The 22,463-nt window shown below is 38.4% G+C and overlaps 1 protein-coding gene across 1 annotated transcript in view; it reads left to right on the forward strand.

Moving 5' to 3' along the window:
- Nucleotides 1-22,463, forward strand: part of LOC124776283 (myosin-VIIa) — a 476,348-nt gene that overhangs the window by 427,368 nt on the left and 26,517 nt on the right. The window contains exons 24-30 of the mRNA XM_047251187.1: nucleotides 3,030-3,276; nucleotides 5,583-5,756; nucleotides 7,174-7,401; nucleotides 12,396-12,569; nucleotides 12,754-12,871; nucleotides 16,834-16,960; nucleotides 20,249-20,418. Coding sequence (XP_047107143.1) covers nucleotides 3,030-3,276; nucleotides 5,583-5,756; nucleotides 7,174-7,401; nucleotides 12,396-12,569; nucleotides 12,754-12,871; nucleotides 16,834-16,960; nucleotides 20,249-20,418 — 1,238 coding nt within the window. The remainder of the gene's footprint in view (nucleotides 1-3,029; nucleotides 3,277-5,582; nucleotides 5,757-7,173; nucleotides 7,402-12,395; nucleotides 12,570-12,753; nucleotides 12,872-16,833; nucleotides 16,961-20,248; nucleotides 20,419-22,463) is intronic.

Consider the following 22,463-nt stretch of genomic DNA (forward strand, 5'->3'; position numbering starts at 1 on the left):
ATCCAGTTGACATTGTTGGATCTTTACCGTCATCATTAGTTTACCTGTATCTCCTGACAACAGTTGACCATTTCTCAAGTTAGCCTGAATCATATCCAGTGAAAGATATAACAAAAACAATGGTAATCATGGCCTTCTTTCATGAGTGAATTGCCCACATCTGCGTACCTGTCTACATCTGCTACCAATCAGGACAAACAGTTCAGATCTTTAAAACACAATTAATGTAACTTGGCATGAACCAGATTTGAACCTGTGCCTACTGCCCCACTACTAATGGCATTGTAGAACAGCTCCTTTGATAATTGAAGAGCTTGGCAGTAAATGATGGTTGTTTTGAGAAATTGCACAGGAAAGGTTCAAGAAAATCTCATAAATGAAATATTTCAGGTACATGGAATGTGATGTTTTTATTCAGATAAGTAATTGTTTTCAAATATATTTACATTAATGACATATTTTTAAAATGGTAAATATTACCTAATTTTTTTTTCTTAAAACTTCGGCAGTGGATACTTAATATTGTTTACTTACAAACTGAGTGCAATTAACATGGCTTAGCAATGACTTAGTGCTGTTTACTTTTGGGGGAAATTAATAAAACACTACTGCTAAACAAATTTAAAAGGTCGTAAATGTTTCAATTTTTGATGTTAATATCTTAATGAGGAATTTTTGCAATAATAAAGTACAACCTCAAAAATTAATCTTTGATTCAGTTCAGTACAAAATTAATTTTAGCAAGGACCTTAACTGCAGCATGTAAACAATATTAAGGATAGTCCTTAACATTTGTGCCATCATCCTGTCTTGAAAATTCACGTAAAATATGATAAGGGACACAATATTGTTTACTTGCCTAAATAAATATTCACACTTACGTGATTACTAACTAATTTTGAAGTGCATTTGCATTTGGGAACATATTCAGGGTTTTCATCTGAGTTTTCGTGGCCCATAGCATCCTCAGTTTTGTAAAAATTGTTCCTGAAAAACATTTTCCTGGCATGAACACAACACCAGTTACTACTACTAGCAGCTATGTGTATGATACTTACCAGCATTAACATGCACACATCCTGACACAGTGGCATTAGAGAATCTAAAATTAGAGATAGAGTTGACATTTCTCGGTTCATTGTGGAACTATCAACTAATATGCATGAAGCCCATATTTGCCATGATTTGAATGTGATAACTCTGTTTCTCATTGACTGTCCCTTACCAATGTTTACAGTTGAGGTCTTCAATTACAGACCTTTCTTATATGCTACATCACAGAACATCAGAATGACATCCCCTCTATTGTCCCCTGCAATGTTTTCAACGAGGACCTGAAACCAACAATGGATAAATTGGTGTACTAACAAACACTGTGACTGCCTAGAGAATTAGTCATCGCTGCATCACATAATATCATTGAAGCATCAGACTTTACATAGCATCTATGCTCACAGATCTGCAGACTCTGGCTGGATGTTTATTATACTATCCAGTGGCCCAAAACTTTGGTACAATGCTGTAGAATGCATCGTGAAATGGATTTTTGTTACTGTCCAAATTGCAGTTCTCTGTGTACCCTCTCTGCTGTAAGGGATTTCATGATGCCCACGCTGGTGCAAAAGGCCCAATAAGACATGCACAGTAAATTATAGATTACAGTACTTTATGAATGGTTCTCACCTCCAGTAAAAGAATTATCCTTGTAATCTCAATGTAGTGATAATCATGTGGTTATTATGGGATAGGTGTGGAAAAATAAAGTCAGTTTCTTGTCAAAGTCTTTATTGAGAGGACATTTCTTTCTCCATCTAGTCCTCAGTTAAGCCCTCTGTTCCATATCCTACTGTACTTTTGAAACCCACAACAATGCTATCAAGCCATAAATAAGAATTTCCTTATCAATAGTACCACGATGAACCAGAACAGCTCAGCCAACTCATGCCCAGTAATGATATGTATCCTTCCAAAGATCATTTTTATCCCTCTCCCATCTCCCCCACAAATCTCCTCCCTCTAAATACGTCATACACTGACAATCATTCTGCTGACCCAGTTCTACAAAGGCCAGAATTTCTTAGTGTGTAAAAATAGGACAAAGTCACATATCAGATTTCTGGAATCACTATTCTTCATTCTGTGCAGACCAGTTGTCCATTGTCGTGAGAAACACTGCTAAACATGTATCATACATAAACTTAACTACACAGTTGCATAGCATAGTAATATGATTTCCTGGAAGATACATCAGGTTGGAGGAGACATGCATGACACTCCCACATAGCAAACTCCACACACTTTCCCATAACGCTAGCCTCTCTGAACTGTTCAGTTGGTAATTGCAACACACCACATAGTAGCCTCATCTTCCCAGCCCGAAACTACATTAGCTCTACTCTTTTCTTGCCTCTGCTCCCATTCTAGTTTCCTAAACCTATCTACCCATTCTTATTTTCTTTTTATGCCTGTATTCCATTTCTCCATGTTGTTATCTTCAGACATTCTTATTTATTTGCATCTCTTTTCTATCCATTATTTATTTTATTTAAATTTGCTTTCTTTTGGCTATTCTTTCACCCTGAGGTGTATTTTGCTCCTTAGCTCACTGGTGTTACAACTGATTCCCTCTTTCCTGGTCTTCCACTTTGCAGAATATAGCATCTCTTAATTGCTTTTTGAAGCTTTCTGTCCACCCCGTATTTTCCAAGCAATTATGAGAAACAGTGAGTGCAAGTTAATCTTGAAAATGTTTTTAATGAACTATAACTAAAAAGTTAAAGCTGAAAGTAATTAATAAGAGTGATGATAGATAAAGGACTGTTACAACTTTCAAATAAAATTAACTTTCAGTGCAAAGTTTGAATGTTCTTGATTATTGCTTTGTCAGTGATGACTTGACACTCATTACGTGTGTTTGTTGTTAAGCTACCAGCCAAACTTTTTGAGCTATCCAGTCATATTACCATAGTACTTTTTCTTTGTCATTCAGATCTTTAGTTTGTAATTCTTATGATGAAACTGCTTTACAGGGATGAAATATACTGTCAGATATGCAAACAGCTAACTAATAACCCATCAAAGTCATCACATGCAAGAGGATGGATATTGTTGTCTTTGTGTGTTGGATGCTTTGCTCCATCTGAGAAGTTTGTGAACTATCTTAGAGCCTTCATAAGAGAAGGACCACCAGGCTATGCACCCTACTGTGAAGAGAGACTCAAACGGACATTCAACAATGGCACAAGAAACCAGCCTCCTAGTTGGCTTGAACTCCAGGTGAGCAGTTGCCTTTGTATTTCAGCCCAAATATCCAGTGTCTTGGAGAAATAGCTTGTGAAATACTGCTTAGCATTGTGTATAAATATATCAAAATAATCAGCAAGAGTTGCATGAAATAAACTGTTAGTGAGCAGAGAACATCCTGGAGGATTAGGTAGGATTACTCATCACAGATACAAAATTGTTAAATGTGGAAGGACATGTTTTTCTTCTTTGACTCTGCCTTTTCTTTCATAACCCAACAGTAAATGATTTAAAATAAAATCTGCTTTTCTTCTGACAGGACTGATCAGTAGGTCCACAGACATTAGGTGACATCAGTTCACCAGGGTTGGACATTCTGTCTCTAAATCCAAATGACAGTCTGTGCATTTTTACAAAAATCAGTTTCTTCTTCTTATGGCACCGTCTTAATATCTTCATCTCGTATGGTACAGTTGTAATAATGAAGCATCATCGGTGACGTTTATTTCAACTATTTCCTTTGGTAGGATTGGTTCAAGGTTTGCTTTGTGCAGTGTTCCACATACTTAACATGTTCCATGTATTACTATTCCATTATTGCTTCTAAGTTTGCACTCTGTTGATGTTGACATTAATTCACTATTTTGATTGCAATCTTAAGCAGCTAGCACTGAAAACAAATTTCTGTATCATTTTGAAATATACCAAAGTCAAGCAGAATTATTATAATTTCTTTTTCTAACTATACCTTTACTTGCAAATCATTAAGGAGTAAAGCAGACCGCACACTGAATAGCGGAAACATTGAACTGTCGACAGGCACACCCAAAAGAGAAAGGAAACTTGCTGACTTCACCAGAGCTTTTATTACCTATCAGCATGCCCCACCCCTCATAAAGTGGTATTCTATTGCTCACCCAATCTACACATCATCCTGGTCCATCCCTATGCCATACCTATTCCCAAACATTTGCTAGTAGGATCTTATCCCTGTGGAAGACCCAGATGTGCTCAATCCACCAACCCAGCCCTTCCTACTCCAGTCATGGCACAGGTTTATCCTGTCCCATCAGAGGCAGGGCCAACTCTGAAAGCAGCCATGTCACTTACCAACTCTTTTGCAATCACTAAATAGCTTTTTATGTCAGTATGACAGGCAACCAGCTGTCCATCAAAATGAATGGGCACTGCCAGTCTGTGGCCAAGAGCAAAGTTGACCACCCAGGGGCACAACATGCTAGTGTTCAATTGCTGCTTCAAAATGCATGCCATCTGGATCCTTACCTACAGTACAGATTTTTTGAGCTATGCAGATGGGAGTTATCCGTGCAACACATCATTCATTTCCTTAACCCGCCTGACGTCAGTCTGTGGTAAACTGCTGTCCCCACGTCCTCTACCCACCAGTATCCCCTTATTGTTTCCTGTCACCCAATCCAGGCCTCATTATCATATTCATCATGTGTCACACCTCACAGGCTCCTGTACCTGCGTATCACATGCGTAGCCTGTGCACCTCCCATTCCTCCCGCTCACATTCCTAGCCAGCAGAAATGCTGCCTCTCTCCAAGCTGCTAGCTACTGATCACCAAATCTTCTTCCTGCCTTCTGTCTCTTTCTTCTTTCACCCACCCCGTTGTACCAGCCCCCACCCCACTCCACGCCACTCCAATCCATCCCACCTCACCTCACCTCACCCCACCCCACTCTACTCCACTGCAGTGTGTGTGGACACACATGCGCTCTATCTTGTCAAAGGATTTATTTGAAATCTAGCAAGTATTCATAATCTTTTGTGTGTTTTGTAACTGCTATTCGAGGAGTGGTCCCCTTTACTCCTAAATTAGTTACTTGTTTAAAATATGCAGAACTATCCTTACTATGTATCTTTACTTGGTTTTCCATCAGAAATCTGCTTTAGTTCAACGACGTTTGTGCCGATAATAATTGCAAACATCACCTTTATAGATTTCAAAAATAATTCATTACCCTACTTTTCCTTTCTTACATTTAATGCTGAAACTTCTTGTGCAGTGTCCTGTTTTCTTACATTTATGACAAGTTTGACTCAAGCACAAGTAGTTGAACAATTAATTCATTGAATGTTTTGCTTTCATCATCAGAAAACAACAACTGACTGGATTGAAAGGTTTTAAATGTCCGCAGCATTTCTGTTTATTATTCCAAATACAGAAATGGTTGCTTTTTTATGTTACTGTAAACAATCAGTCTGGATTATTCTTTATACTTTGACTCTTTTTATCTATTTGTTATTAATTTTCATTATTTAGTGTTTTTCTTTTATATTACAGTATGTGCTAATAAAAACTTACTTTCAGGCTACAAAATCCAAGAAGCCAATAATGTTACCAATAACATTTATGGATGGAAACACAAAAACACTTCTTGCAGATTCTGCAACTACTGCACGAGAATTATGTAATCAGTTGTCAGACAAAATTGGCCTCAAGGACCAGTTTGGATTCTCATTGTACATTGCCTTATTTGACAAGGTGTGTAAACTTCTTTCTTTTGTAATTTATGGCAAGTTTATCAAGCAAAGAATTTATACTAAAACTCAAATAAATGCTTATAATGTAATAATCCTCATTTGTTTCAGCATTGTAGACATTCTTCTAAGTGTTTACTTTTATAAAAAATGTTGTAGTCCTTAAACTGAAGCAAGTTTAAAGCTTCCAGTCTGCAGGAGTGGTCCATGTGATCATAATTTACTGTTTATATAATAAAACTAATATTACTCTTTCGGTAGACTTAAATCGTGTAATTTTATTGTGACCATAAAAAAAAATATTTAGTAATGTCATTGTAAGACTTTGTCTCCAACCATACTAGTTCCAGCAGTCCTTGAAACAACAGAATCCATTACAAGTGAATGAAGCTTTTAGAGAGAGAGAGAGAGAGAGAGAGAGAGAGAGAGAGAGAGAGAGAGAGAGAGAGAGAATGTTCTGTAGTATGTAGTTATTATATGAGAAATTTTGTCATTCCTTGCAGTATTGCCATTGTAGCAGCTGAAAGTGACAGATCTGCTTCTTTCTTTCACCTCTTGTGAACACAGATTCATGAAATTATTGAGCAGGCTGAACATAGTGTGCAAAAAATTCAGTGTTGGCTCTGTCTGGTTTATGGGCAAGACATGATGATGAAGCAGATACAGTGTGTATGATCCAGACAGGCTTCTGATAGCCATTAAAACACACATTATAAAAGGTGGACTGGGTGTCATCCCTCATCAGTGATGATTCTGGTGGAACAAGTGCAGCAACACAATATATAAAACCATGACAAGAGCAGGTTGACAGACAAGAAAATTTAGAAATTCTGTTAAATTTTTATTTTTTATCCTCTTTTTCGTTTGTGAGGAGAAAGATGTGAAACAGTAAAGTGAAAGAGTAAAATACAGTGATGTAAAAGAGAAAAAAATTGCCCTGAACCAAGAAACGGACAGGGTACAGCTCAGTATTTAGAATGATCAACAAACTAAATGCTGCAATTCAGATTCCAGAATACTACATCTACCAGTAATGAGCTGCTGGTTATTGACATTAGAAATTCAAGAGATTTTGTGGGAGGTAAAGAAAATACAAAATATCCTTTAAGTACTTTACTCAGTGCCACCACCCAACAAAAAACTCTCTCTCTCTCTCTCTCTCTCTCTCTCTCTCTCTCTTCCTCTGCTCCTCCCTCTCCCTCCCCTCTTTGTTTACAGACTGATCCAGTTACAGATCTTCATTTAACATTGACCCTCTCCCCACAGGATTTTATATCCAATACTTCTTTAAGTAATTTATCTGAAGCAAGAAACCATGGGTTTTGTTCCATAATTCTGTAATTTTGTCATTTTGATTGTAATATGTAGACCTACTGTAATATGTAGACCTACACTTACATTCCAACAATACTGTTGTTTAGGTTTCATCACTAGGCAGTGGCGGAGATCATGTTATGGATGCTATATCACAATGTGAACAGTATGCCAAAGAACAAGGAGCTCAGGAAAGGAATGCTCCTTGGAGATTGTTTTTTAGAAAAGAAATATTTGCTCCATGGCATGATCCAGCAGAAGATCAAGTGGCAAGCAATCTCATATATCAGCAAGTAGTAAGAGGTGTTAAGTTTGGTGAATACAGATGTGACAAGGTAAGACATGGAACCTCATATTGAATAATTGCCAAAAACATTTTCTTTATTTCTTTCTTCAGTAGATTATAATGTAACTGAGGTTTTTTTTATAATGGTGTCATGCCTCTAATTTCACATGCATCTTTAATCTTCATGTAAGCTAGATATTTTTATTTGTAGTCTTTTGTTAAGGAGTTATTCTACCAACTTCCTTGTCAAAAGCTGACACTGAAAGACTGTAGTTATTTTAGATATCCATTATTGTTCTACATCACAAACTTCACTGGTTTACTGTAAGATAAAACATGATTTTAGTAACCAGTTACTTATCAGTGCTGTTGAGCAATGCTGCTACATTGCAGTGACAAAAGTCATGAGACACCTCCTGATATGTCAGATCTCCTTTTGCCTAACATAGTGCATCAATTCATCATGGTATGGACTCAATAAGTTGTTGAAAGTCCTCTGCAGAAATATTGAGCCACACTGCCTCTATAGCCATTCATAGTTGTAATTTTTCCCGAGGACATGCAGCTTTACTGTATGATTAAATGATGATGGCGTCCTCTTGGGTAAAATATTCCGGAGGTAAAATAGTCCCCCATTCGGATCTCCGGGCGGGGACTACTCAAGAGAACGTCATTATCAGGAGAAAGAAAACTGGCATTCTACGGATCGGAGCGTGGAATGTCAGATCCCTTAATCGGGCAGGTAGGTTAGAAAATTTAAAAAGGGAAATGGATAGGTTAAAGTTAGATATAGTGGGAATTAGTGAAGTTCAGTGGCAGGAGGAACAAGACTTTTGGTCAGGTGATTACAGGGTTATAAATACAAAATCAAATAGGGGTAATGCAGGAGTAGGTTTAATAATGAATAAAAAAACAGGAGTGCGGGTTAGCTACTACAAACAGCATAGTGAACGCATTATTGTGGGCAAGATAGACACAAAGCCCATGCCTACTACAGTAGTACAAGTTTATATGCCAACTAGCTCTGCAGATGATGAAGAAATAGATGAAATGTATGACGAGATAAAAGAAATTATTCAGGTAGTGAAGGGAGACAAAAATTTAATAGTCATGGGTGACTGGAATTCGTCAGTAGAAAAAGGGAGAGAAGGAAACATAGTAGGTGAATATGGATTGGGGGGAAGGAATGAGAGAGGAAGCCGCCTTGTAGAATTTTGCACAGAGCATAACTTAATCATAGCTAACACTTGGTTCAAGAATCATAAAAGAAGGTTGTATACCTGGAAGAATCCTGGAGATACTAAAAGGTATCAGATAGATTATATAATGGTAAGACAGAGATTTAGGAACCAGGTTTTAAATTGTAAGACATTTCCTGGGGCAGATGTGGATTCTGACCACAATCTATTGGTTATGAACTGCAGATTGAAACTGAAGAAACTGCAAAAAGGTGGGAATTCAAGGAGATGGGACCTGGATAAACTGAAAGAACCAGGGGTTGTAGAGAGTTTCAGGGAGAGCATAAGGGAACAATTGACAGGAATGGGGGAAAGAAATACAGTAGAAGAAGAATGGGTAGCTCTGAGGGATGAAGTAGTGACGGCAGCAGACGATCAAGTAGGTAAAAAGATGAGGGCTAATAGAAATCCTTGGGTAACAGAAGAAATATTGAATTTAATTGATGAAAGGAGAAAATATAAAAATGCAGTAAATGAAGCAGGCAAAAAGGAATACAAACGTCTCAAAAATGATATCGACAGGAAGTGCAAAATGGCTAAGCAGGGATGGCTAGAGGACAAATGTAAGAATGTAGAGGCTTGTCTCACTAGGGGTAAGATAGATACTGCCTACAGGAAAATTAAAGAGACCTTTGGAGAGAAGAGAACCACTTGTATGAATATCAAGAGCTCAGATGGAAACCCAGTTCTAAGCAAAGAGGGGAAGGCAGAAAGGTTTAAGGAGTATATAGAGGGTTTATACAAGGGCGATGTACTTGAGGACAATATTATGGAAATGGAAGAGGATGTAGATGAAGACAAAGTGGGAGATAAGGTACTGCGTGAAGAGTTTGACAGAGCACTGAAAGACCTGAGTCGAAACAAGGCCTCGGGAGTAGACAACATTCCATTAGAACTACTGATGGCCTCGGGAGAGCCAGTCATGACAAAACTCTACCATCTGGCGAGGAAGATGTATGAGACAGGCGAAATACCCTCAGACTTCAAGAAGAATATAATAATTCCAATCCCAAAGAAAGCAGGTGTTGACAGATGTGAAAATTACCGAACTATCAGTTTAATAAGTCACAGCTGCAAAATACTAACACGAATTCTTTACAGACGAATGGAAAAACTGGTAGAAGCTGACCTCGGGGAAGATCAGTTTGGATTCCGTAGAAATGTTGGAACACGTGAGGCAATACTGACCTTACGACTTATCTTAGAAGAAAGATTAAGAAAAGGCAAACCTACGTTTCTAGCATTTGTACACTTAGAGAAAGCTTTTGACAATGTTAACTGGAATACTCTCTTTCAAATTCTGAAGGTGGCAGGGGTAAAATACAGGGAGCGAAAGGCTATTTACAATTTGTAAATGAAAGGGAAACAGTGGTTGGGAAAGGAGTGAGACGGGGTTGTAGCCTTTCCCCAATGTTATTCAATCTGTATATTGAGCAAGCAGTAAAGGAAACAAAAGAAAAATTCGGAGTAGGTATTAAAATTCATGGAGAAGAAGTAAAAACTTTGAGGTTCGCCGATGACATTGTAATTCTGTCAGAGACAGCAAAGGACTTGGAAGAGCAGTTGAACGGAATGGACAGTGTCTTGAAAGGAGGATATAAGATGAACATCAACAAAAGCAAAATGAGGATAATGGAATGTAGTCAAATTAAGTCGGGTAATGCTGAGGGAATTAGATTAGGAAATGAGACACTTAAAGTAGTAAAGGAGTTTTGCTATTTAGGGAGTAAAATAACCAATGATGGTCGAAGTAGAGAGGATATAAAATGTAGACTGGCAATGGCAAGGAAAGCGTTTCTCACGAAGAGAAATTTGTTAACATCGAGTATAGATTTAAGTGTCAGGAAGTCGTTTCTGAAAGTATTTGTATGGAGTGTAGCCATGCATGGAAGTGAAACATGGACGATAACTAGTTTGGACAAGAAGAGAATAGAAGCTTTCAAAATGTGGTGCTACAGAAGAATGCTGAAGATAAGGTGAGTAGATCACGTAACTAATGAGAAGGTATTGAATAGGATTGGGGAGAAGAGAAGTTTGTGGCACAACTTGACTAGAAGAAGGGATCGGGGTTGGTAGGACATGTTTTGAGGCATTGAGGGATCACAAATTTAGCATTGGAGGGCACCGTGGAGGGTAAAAATCGTAGAGGGAGACCAAGAGATGAATACACTAAGCAGATTCAGAAGGATGTAGGTTGCAGTAGGTACTGGGAGATGAAGAAGCTTGCACAGGATAGAGTAGCATGGAGAGCTGCATCAAACCAGTCTCAGGACTGAAGACCACAACAACAACAGTTGTGAAAGTTTTGCCTTTGAAGGATTTTGTACATCAACTGACCTCTTGAGTGTATCCTGTAACTGTTTAGTGAAGTTCGTGTCAGGTGTTTGAGAACATGAAGTCCAATAAGAGATACAAATGGCCTCCAAGTAGCTGGACAACCATTTCCAGTCAATGATAATTCAGTTGGATCAGAGGACCTAGTCCATTCCATATAAACACAGCCCACACCATTATGGTGCTACCACCACCTTGCACAGTGCCTTGTTGACAACCTGAGTGGGGTCTGCGCCACACTTGAATCCTACCATTAGCTCTTACCAACTGAAATCAGGACTTATCTGCCCAGATCATAGTTTTCCAGTCATCTAGGGTCCAACAAATATGGTCATGAGCCCAGGAAAGGCACTGCAGGTGATTTTGCGTTGTTAGCAAAGGTACTTGGCGTCAGTTATCTGCCGTCATAGCCCATTAATGCCAAATTTTGCTTCACTGTCGCAACGGATACATTCATCATACATCCCGTGTTTATTTCTGTGGTTATTTCACTCTGTGTTGCTTATCTGTTAGCACTGACTATTCTGTGCAAATGCTGCTGCTCTCTGTCATTAAGCGAAGGCCATCAGCCACTACGTGAGGTAATGCCTGAAATTTGATATTCTCAGCACACTCTTGGACACTGTGGATATTGTAATATTGAATTTCTTAACAATTCTCAAAATGGAATGTCCCATGCATCTAGCTCCAACTACCATTTCGTGTTCAACGTCTGTTAATTCCCATGATGTGGCCATATGTCGGAAACTGTTTCAGATGAATCACCTGAATACAAACGATACTTTACCAGTGCACTGTCCTTTTATATCTTGCATATGCGATAATAATACCATTGGTATATGTGCGTATCACTGTCCCATGACTTTTGTCACCTCAGTGTAAATTTATGTATATGAAAATAGGTCAGTACTGATCAAACAGAAGAGGCACTGGGCAGAAAATCAGCAATTAAAAAAAAAGTAGTCTCGGTAATTCTAAATCTGCTACTCTGCGTCTATAAAAACTGCTGTTTGAAATTACATCATCATATTGAATCGTCAGTTGTCGGTAAATTTCAGTGGGTTCATTCATGTGTAGTAAAGATTTACAACAAAATGGTGTGTTTTTTTGTGAAATGATCATTGTTGCAGAGGTTGTAAACTGGTTCACATCTCTGCACTTTTGTGTGCCTTTTATTTTATGCAACAACTCCCTTGTTGACATAAACAAAGTGGTACATTGTGCTGTATTTTTTTCTTTAAATTAAAAGGCTTCAATTTATTTGACTATGCACATATTCAACTTAGAGTAAAACATTAGTAAGACTAGCAACCTTGAACATGCATCAATGAAAGAGCTCCATGTCAAAAAGAATTATATCAGAGGTACTTTAAAAATGGCAGCACTATTCCGAGGAGCTATTGGTATTTCATATGTTTTATGACTATGTATGTAGCTTTTGAATCTAGTGCGAAACCTTGTTCTATTCCAGGAAGAGGATCTTGCAATGATAGCAGCTCAACAGTATTATATTGAATATGGCACAGATCTGAACATTGATAGGCTGTACAATTTGCTTCCAAGCTATATTCCTGATTATTGTTTCACAAACACAGAAAAAGCCATTGATCGCTGGGGCCAACTAGTTATTCAAGCTTATAAGAAGGTACTGTCTCTGAAGTTATAATAGGACTACGAAAATATCTGGTTTGTCCCATACATTAGCCCTATGTAAATATCTGCTCTGTGTTATAATTATGTTAAGTATTATATCAACAACAATGCTCTTTATTTTGTATAATAATGCTATCTGTTTCACATTTTGATTGTGTTGCATTTTCTTTCTACAGAGCTATTATTTGAAGGAGAAGGTTCCACCTTTGAGAGTAAAAGAAGATGTTGTTAGCTATGCGAAGTTCAAGTGGCCTTTATTATTCTCCCGGTTCTATGAAGCTTATAGAAATTCTGGTGAGAAAGGCAATGTTAAACTTTTTACTTAAATATTATTTCAACTGAAGTTATTAGTTTTAGTATTCTTCACTGTGTTTTGTAACTCAAACTTTTTGCGTGCAATATTTTTTGTTTCAGAATATTATCAGCATATAAACATTTGCAATAGTCATTATTACGTATGTGAGTAGTTGATTAATAAGGATTATTCAAATTTAAAGGCGAAGTATATGTGCAGATTACTTTTATATCTAATTTTCTTGTTGTGGTTTACATTGCATTCCAGTTAGTCATATTTAGGGACAACAAAAAGAGCTAAGGTCCACAATTATAAACAGGGTCCTTAAAGAGACCACACATGGTGTTTAAACTGTAATGTAATAGGAAAGACAGAAAAATCTACTCACCTAGTAGTAGCAGGAGAACAGGAAGGCACATAAATTTGCAAGCTTTCAGAGCCAGTGGATCATTCTTCTGGCAGAAGGGTTGACAGGGAAGGAAGAGGGGTGAACGAAGAGGACTGTTCAAGCTTAGGAAATGGGGACAGTTCAAAGTCACCCAGAACCCTGGGTCAGGGAAGACGTACTGGATAGGACGAGAAGGAAAGACTGATTGCTGCGGACTGCAGTGCACGAGATCTGGATACCTGAGAGCTTAAAGGTGGAAATATGCCAATGCACAATATCAAGATTGCTGAGAAAACATCGTGCACAAATTAATAAGAGCAGAAAGCTACATAAATTGTATTTGGTAGAGGTAGAGACAGGGAAGAATAGACATGTCAGAGAAAAAGATATAAAAAAACTGCATGTTTGGTTTGGTATCTTCTTGAGGGATGTGCTGCCTGTATATTGGACAAAATGTGCTCCAAGTAGCTGACCACATTTAGCAGACTTTTTACTGGCAGTCTGCAGCGCTCACTGTTCGAAGATCTCCATAAATAAATTGGAAACAGCTGGGCTGAGAGGGCTTTCCATCGCCACCCCGTCGATCTGTTCATAAAACTCATTGTTATACTGGAAATAAGTTGTCGTCAGGCAGAGTTTAAATAAAGCCACTATGTCAGTCGTAAAAATATCTGCTATATGTGAAATAGCTTCGTTTACAGGCACCATGGTAAACAATGACACTACACCGAAGCTCACAAGAATATCACTTGGGCTGACGTTAATCTCCCTCAGTTTTTCAATAAAATGCGCCGAGTTTTTAATGTAACTGCCCATTCTGCCGATGTGTGGTTGCAGCAAGCAGGCAAGATATCTGGCCACCTCTTGTGTTGGAGATCCTATGGCACTCACAATCGGTCTCAACGGGACCTGTGGTTTATGCACCTTTGGGAGTCCATAAAGTCTGGGTGGATAAGCTTCTGTTTTGCAGAGTTGTTTTTTATCATCCAAAGAAAGAGAAGATTGTTTCACCAGTTGATTGGTACTTCTCAAAATTTTGGCTGTAGGATCCTTCTGAAGCTTTTTGTACGTAGTGGGATCCAAAAGGTCACTAATCATCTTGTGATAATCTTCGGTGTTCAGCAAAACCGTAGCATTTCCTTTATCAGCTGCAAGTACAATAATGCTCTTATCCGCATTGATCTCCCTCAGTGCCCTCCTTTCCAATTGAGACAAATTGCTGGTAGGTGGTTTCGTTTGGCGGAATATTCTGGCTGTTTCAGTCCTGATTTTACCTGTATATAGGCCTATTATTATCTTGTCTTTTCATAGTTCTTAATATCTCATATCTGAACCTGTAGGATTAGATGGTCTGTTTCCATGGTGGATAATAATAATCATCAAGAGTGATGCATTGCCAGAAATGGTCTGCTGACTATTCACAAACGAGTAGCGCTCGTTTCAGATATGAAAAATAGATGGACAATCGTAACATAGTAACCCATTTCCAAATACTCTGTTGTAGTTTTCTCAGTTCCCCGGTATGAAAACTGTTTGGTTGTTTCTTCAAAAAGTGTCAGTTCTGTGAGTGAGTAATATCAATGTCTGTGCTGCTTCAGAGACATAGGTGTATTAAAATAATGTAAAATTTCAAGTACAGTAATTGAAGTTTACTGTCATCAGTATGCTGCAAAATAAAGTTACACTCATTATTTCTATGATTACATACAATTACAGTGAAACCCCCACACACTTTTCAAGGGACTTAAAAAACAGGTGTAAAATACGAGAAAATGTAAAATGTGGAAAATAACATTTTAAGCTGTAGAAGTTACTTGTAGGATACTCCTCTGCATTTTTGCACTTTATGTATGATATATATACATAATGTACATCAAAGTACTTGTCAGGGACATGTTTATTATCTATTAAAGGTTTATTATCTAATAAAAATTGCTGATGTAACTGGAACTGATAACTGTCTGGGAAGTAGAAACGTTTAACTCAGTATCATACATTATAATCAATGTTTTTGGAAAGTGTGCAGCTGTCATTCATTATTTAAACAATGGAACACTGCACCAGTTACATATATTTTCATGCTTAGGACGATGCATTTTGGGAATTTTTTCTCGTTGTCAATTGCTCTATTTACAAAAGTATTTTGTGTGGTGTTTTCGTATGTGGTGTTGTGCATCTCGTGCACTGTAGTCATCTTTTTGAGTTATCAGGTACTGTGCCTTCTCAGTTTTGCAGAAAACCACACACACATGCAAACTGTCATGCACATTGTTTGGTTGTGTAACATCACAAAAAATACGTAAGTAAATACTGCACTTGTCCACAAGAATAAATTCTCGAAACATGTTTTGCACAGCATGAAAAAATCTGTAATTGGTACTGTTTAAACGAAAAACATTTGAGTAACGCAGAGTGAGTGAAGATGTCAACTAGCACTACAAGTGGCCAAACAACGAAACACACTAACTATCTTTCGACAGAGGTGTCATGATGATCACAACAATCACGAAACTTCGGATGTGCAGTAGAGACCGTTTATAAATGGTTGTGATAGGCAAGAATACCTTTATTCAAATGAACCTAGTTACTCCCATCAGGCACCAAGCCAAGTAGAGCTTGGCAGTAGCAGGGAATAGAGCATAAATTGTTGTAACTATTGCACATTTACCAGTTCAGATCTGCTGAGTAGAGCACCCTGGTGTCAAGAAATTTCACCATGTAATGTTTATATATACTACCTGATAGCTAACATCATGCCAGCATTATTTTATGTCAGTTTCTTCTCTGTGAACATTTTTTCATAAAGTGCAAATTGTGAGAAAATTATAAATGTGTTGACACGAAATGGGTTACGACATTGTGGAGCTAGGACATTTGAAGGAAAATGCTGTAAACAGTGGGAAAACACTAATTCCGGGAATGAAAAGTGGAGTTATAATATAGTTCCAAAAATTTTAATTTTTTTCTCCAGTTGTCATTCTTCTGTTGCTTCTGTACCAAAAATGTGTTAAATTGATATTTACATAAGTAAAAATGCAGAGACAACAGCTTATAAGACATGTTGCCTGTTGGTGCTCATCTCGAGTTACTCAACTGATGGTTGTTTAGTGATTTTTCTGCCTGTTCCTTGAAATGACAGTGAAACCAATAAATGACCATAGATAAAAGATCCAAACATGAGAGCCACATGGCAGCACATGAAGACATGATCACAAAAGCTTCAACAATTTCAAACTACTTAAGAATTACAAATTTATCTAATTTACTGTCTTTATAAATTTTAATATGGTTTACTACTGTTGCTGTTCCATCTAGTCAGACAGAATGACTAGTAATAATTCACGATTATTTATGAATCGTGAACAGTAGAGCTTGAACGCACATTGCTGTTTCAATTTGAGCTTATCTGTTGTTCTTTACATACTTTAGATCCCTTTTTCTACACAAAATATGGAAAAAAACTGCTAAACAAGGTAAGGTATCTGTAGCAGAACTGCCATCTTTTGTCAAAGAAACATTTTGCCAGTGACAAATGTTTGCTCTTACAGTACTAATTTTTTCCCTTTTTTTCAGGTCCCAATTTGCCAAAGAATGATGTAATAATTGCTGTGAACTGGACTGGTGTATATGTTGTGGATGATCAAGAACAAGTTCTCTTGGAATTATCCTTCCCAGAAATCACCACAGTTTCAAGCCAGAAGTAAGCATATTACATCAAAAATACAACTGCCTGTAAATTCACTGTAGACCTTAGCAGTCATATTAAATGGTAGTGTACAATTTTTGGATATACATTCTTGACAGTAATTTATCATGACTGATTAGAATGTGTATCAAACATAGGCCTGGAGACTGAGCTCTGGAATTTACTGACAACTATCCAACAAACTGAACCAATCAAGGACATTACACAAAGTAAACTGTGTGATCAAAAGTATCCGGACAACCCCAAAAACATATGTTTTTCATATTAGGTACATTGTGCTGCCACCTACTGTCAGGTACTCCATGTCAGCGACATCAGTATCATTAGACATCATGAGAGAGCAGAATGGGGTGACGTGAAGAGACACAAAAACATACAGACCGACCTCATCTGTTGACTGACAGAGACCGCCGAGAGTTGAAGGGGGTTGTAATGTGTAATAGGCAGATATCTATCCAGATCATCACACAGGAATTCCAAACTGCATCAGGATCCACTGCAAGTACTATGACAGTTAGGTGGCAGGTGATAAAACTTGCATTTCATGGTTGAGCGGCTGCTCATAAGCCACAAATCACACCAGTAAATGCCAAACGGTGCCTCGCATGGTGTACGGAGCGTAAACATTGGACGATTGAACAGTGGAGTGACGAATCACAGTACACAATGTGACAATCTGATGGCAGGGTGTGGGTATGGCAAATGCCTGGTGAACATCATCTGCCAGCGTGTATAGTGCCAATAGTAAAATTTGGAGGCGGTGGTGTTATGGTGTGGCCGTGTTTCTCATGAAGGGGGCTTGCACCCTTCATTGTTTTGTGTGTCACTGTCGCAGGACAGACGTACATTGCTGTTTTAAGTACCTTCTTGCTTCCCACTGTTGTAGAGGAATTCGGATATGGTGATTGCATCTTTCAACACAATAGAGCACCAGTTCATAATGCATGGCCTGTGGTGGAGTGGTTACATGACATTAGCATCCCTGTAATGGACTGGCCTGCACAGAGTCCTGACCTGAATCCTATAGAACACATTTGGGATGTTTTGGAATGCCGACTTCATGCCAGGCCTCACCATCCGACATTGATACCTCTCCTCAGTGCAGCACTCCGTGAAGAATGGGCTGCCATTCCCCAAGAAACCTTTCAGCACCTGATTGAATGTATGCCTGTGAGAGTGGAAGCTGTCATTAAGGCTAAGGGTGGGCCAACACCATCCGACATTGATACCTCTCCTCAGTGCAGCACTCCGTGAAGAATGGGCTGCCATTCCCCAAGAAATCTTTCAGCACCTGATTGAATGTATGCCTGTGAGAATGGAAGCTGTCATTAAGGCTAAGGGTGGGCCAACACCATCCGACATTGATACCTCTCCTCAGTGCAGCACTCCGTGAAGAATGGGCTGCCATTCCCCAAGAAACCTTTCAGCACCTGATTGAATGTATGCCTGTGAGAGTGGAAGCTGTCATTAAGGCTAACGGTGGGCCAACACCATATTGAATCCCAGCATTACCGATGGAGGATGCCATGAACTTGTAAGTCATTTTCAGCCAGGTGTCCGGATACTTTTGTTTACATACTGTACTCTAGAGCTGTAGATTGACAGACAGTTGTCAAATCGAAATGTTCCTTGGCTACTCACTTCTTAATTTGGGCATTTCAGTTTACAGTTAATATTTTGTTGGGATATTGGACACCTGTCTGTTTTTCTCTTATACTACTCACATCATCAGTAACGATATAAATGTGACATTATTATTCACGTGCACTTTTTATGGTCACTGCCACTAAAGCAGTTACACTTTAAAAAATGACATGCAGTCTGCCAATGGCATCTGTTAAAATACTGTGTGTCACACAAAATGTTTTATATATGAAGCGGATGTGTGGATCGATGTCGAACAAATTTGGCACAGAAGCAGCAGGCCTCATGAGTATCAACACTGTGGGGTTTATAACCTAGCTCCAACAGGAGTGGAGATATGGGCAAAAATATGTTTTTCCCAGCCCACAGTGTGTAGGTTGCACTGTGTGATAGGTATGTCATGTGTGGACAGTATCAGCTTGCCAAATCAACTTGCTTTGCAGGGAAACCTACATGTCAGGGACAAGAATCAGTTTCCAAGCCTCAACGTGTAAGTTGCCCTGCATGACAGGTGTGTTGTGTTGAAGTAGTATCAGTCTGTTTTCTCAACCTGTGTGCTTGGCGTCCTGTACATCAAGGGCAAATAAATGATTTTCAAGTGTCCAATGCATGACATGCATATTCTGGGAGTAGTATCAGCCTGCTTTATTCGAACGTATGGCAGGGACTATACGTGCCGATGAGCATGGCTGAGAACAAATTGAGATGGATAGAGGGGGGGATGGACAGAGTGAGGGGGAGGAGGAAATGGACTGAGAGAGGGGAGGAGGGTGAGGCGCATGAGGCAGGTGCATGTTGTGGGAGAGTAGTGGGCAGGTGAAAAAGGAAGAGGGGGAGGTGGAAGCAAGTAGAGAGAGAGAGAGAGAGAGAGAGAGAGAGAGAGAGAGGGAGGGAGGAGGATATAGTCAGAAGGAGGGGGAAGAAGATATGATTACAGAAAGGAAGTGGAGAAAATGCACAAAGAGAGGAGGAGGAGGAGACAAAGAGACAGACAGACAGACAGACAGACAGACAGAGAGGTAGAGAAAGATAGAGGTGGGAGGTTGAGATGAACACAGAGAGGGCGAGAGGAGATGTGTTCAGTATATGTGTCAAAGCTGTGGAGAATTGGTTAGTGTAGCCTATCAAGAGAAATCAGAATCAGTTGAATGTTGCAAGAGGTAAATAAATTTTTGCCCACGAGTTCAAAAATATTATGTTGCTGATAGATGTGCTGCTTATTGCTGCTAAATGTAATTAAATTTCCAGTGGCATTGTGCCATACATTCAATTACTTTAAATATTATAAAAATATTAATTAGAAAAAATTAGCATATAAATGAAGATATATTGAAAGCAAATTACTTTGCAGCAGAGTCAATAAGCACTAATGTTGACTACTATCAATAAAACATATAATGCTCTTTCACAATATATTTAGTGCACTATTTATTTATTTGGTTTAGATGCAAATGAAATTTTCTCACCTCTGCCAAACCTGATATGGAAAACTGATCAGAAGCTGTTCTTAACCAAATCAGGATACTTTCCTCTAGTCAAATGCAATAATTTGCTTACTATTATTACATTCTATAATGCTTTTTTGTGGCATGTAGGGGCTAAGATGGTTAAGTGTAATGTATTGTATTTGTATTTCAGAACAAGCAAAGTCTTCTCACAAACATTTACACTGTCTACAATAAGAGGAGAAGAGTTCACATTTCAGAGCCCAAATGCAGAAGATATAAGAGATTTAGTTGTATATTTCTTAGAAGGATTGAAGAAGAGATCAAAATATGTTATTTCCTTGCAGGATTACAAAGCGCCAGGTGAGTTGTGAAGTGAAATTGAGTTGAATTAAGTTTTATAATAGCCATAAATTTATGCAAAGTGGCACAAATTGAGACTTTGGTCATTTTGTGATACTGAAATGTATCAATTCCCTTGCATTATGACCTGTACAATCAGGTAAAAATACTGAAAAAATTCTCATGGGGATAGTTTGTTTGAAAAGTCACTAGCAAGATTATGCTCCTCAAATAAAAACATGTATAAAATCCAACTGACACTCAATGTGTTTGTTTAGACACCTTATATATGTTAAATGAAACATTCCCAATATAAAATAATGCATGAACTGCCTTAAACTAATGAAATGTAGGAAAGTATATTGTATATATCTCAGGTACACATGCCTCTGTCTTGTCGCTGGAGTTTGAAATGATCTGTTTCACTCTGGTGCTTATGATATGAAACAAAACTGCTGCTAAACGGCAGGTGGGTGCTCACACGATCATTGCAGTCCAGAGTTAGGCAGATACGTGATGTAGTTGAGCCGTAGCAAATTAAAAACCGAACCCATATGATCATGTGGGACATTGTGGAAAAGGATATACATTCATTCTACGAGATGAGGGAAAAATTACCTAAATTCTTACCCTCACCTTTTATTCTTACACCCACCCAACTTAAAATATAGTATTAGCTCATGTTCACACCCTTGGCCTAAGCCATTGTGGACAACCAGGTAGAAGACCTGCCCTGTACCCCAACCCATCGCATCCTATCATAGTCCATTCAAAAACATATCCTATCCTATGAATGGTGGGATCATATGTGAAAGAAGTCATGTATCAGAAGTGCTGTAATTACTCTGCAGATTCCATGTACTAACCAGTTGTGTCTGCCCACATGAATGACCATCTCCATACTGGACCTGATTACAAATTCAGCTATCTAGTCGTTGAACATGCTGCACATGAAAACAACAGTGATTTTAATAGCTATTTCACTATGCATGCCAATGGAATCATCATTGATAACACCAGCTTACCCTTCTGACCACTTTTCGTTTCCTGTCATTTTCCATGTCACCCCTCCCCTGTTCAACTGTCCTGTGTGTGTGTGTGTGTGTGTGTGTGTGTGTGTGTGTGTGTGTGTGTGTGTGACTTGGTGTGATGTGAATGTCACAATTTTGTCACTGAGAGCTACCGTCCTCCCCCCCCCCCCCCCCCCCCAATGTCATTCCTTCCCACCTCCCCCTTGCCCTTTGTAGATTCTACACATCTTTCCCTTCTTCCTCTTCCCATCTCACCACTCCTATCACCCTGAAAACCACTTGTAAAATTAATTAAGTGTTTATTTAGTGTTTTGCTCTGAAAGATGCCAGAATTTGATTTTTGTATTACATGTTTTGATAGCTGGAGATGGGGTGACACAGAGGTCAGCTTTAAAGTATGGCTGTGAGCACCACTTTTTCCAGTGCAGTGTATCAGAAACAGGGTTTATGTACTGACAAGAAAAAAAATTCCCAGATCTCCCAGTTAAAAATACATCTTTTTCCAGTTGAAAATACACTTTTTCCTGGGTGAAAATAAACTTTTTTTGTGTTAAGCGACAATATACTTTCCCTTGGAACTGTAAAACTTACAAATCCTTCAAATGGTAAAAGTATTATATACCTGTGTAGAACTTCCCAGCACTTTAGGAAACAAAATTCAGCCAAAAACAACACATTTTGGAAAGAGCTTTGATGCATGGAAACATGTACACTGCATGTTTTCATATTACAAAAGTATAAATACAAATTCCACCAATTATAGCATGGTAACTTTCAAAGCACTGAAATCGAGATTGTGATGTGGTTTTATCAGCCAGTCATAGCTCTTATTATGTGATTTACCAGCCAATGACAGCAGATATTCAGAGCATGGGACTTATGATGTAGTCAGCCAATAGCACCATCATTGTAAAGTAGTGTGAAAACAAAAATAGGAAAAGCTAATGGTTTAAATTAATATACATTCAGTATAGCTACAAACAAGCTTAGCTTTCACCTATAATACTGGTCGCCAAAATTTTTTTGCTGTTTTTT

This window comes from Schistocerca piceifrons, chromosome 2 (genome assembly GCF_021461385.2).
Source record: "Schistocerca piceifrons isolate TAMUIC-IGC-003096 chromosome 2, iqSchPice1.1, whole genome shotgun sequence".
Taxonomy (NCBI): domain Eukaryota; kingdom Metazoa; phylum Arthropoda; class Insecta; order Orthoptera; family Acrididae; genus Schistocerca; species Schistocerca piceifrons.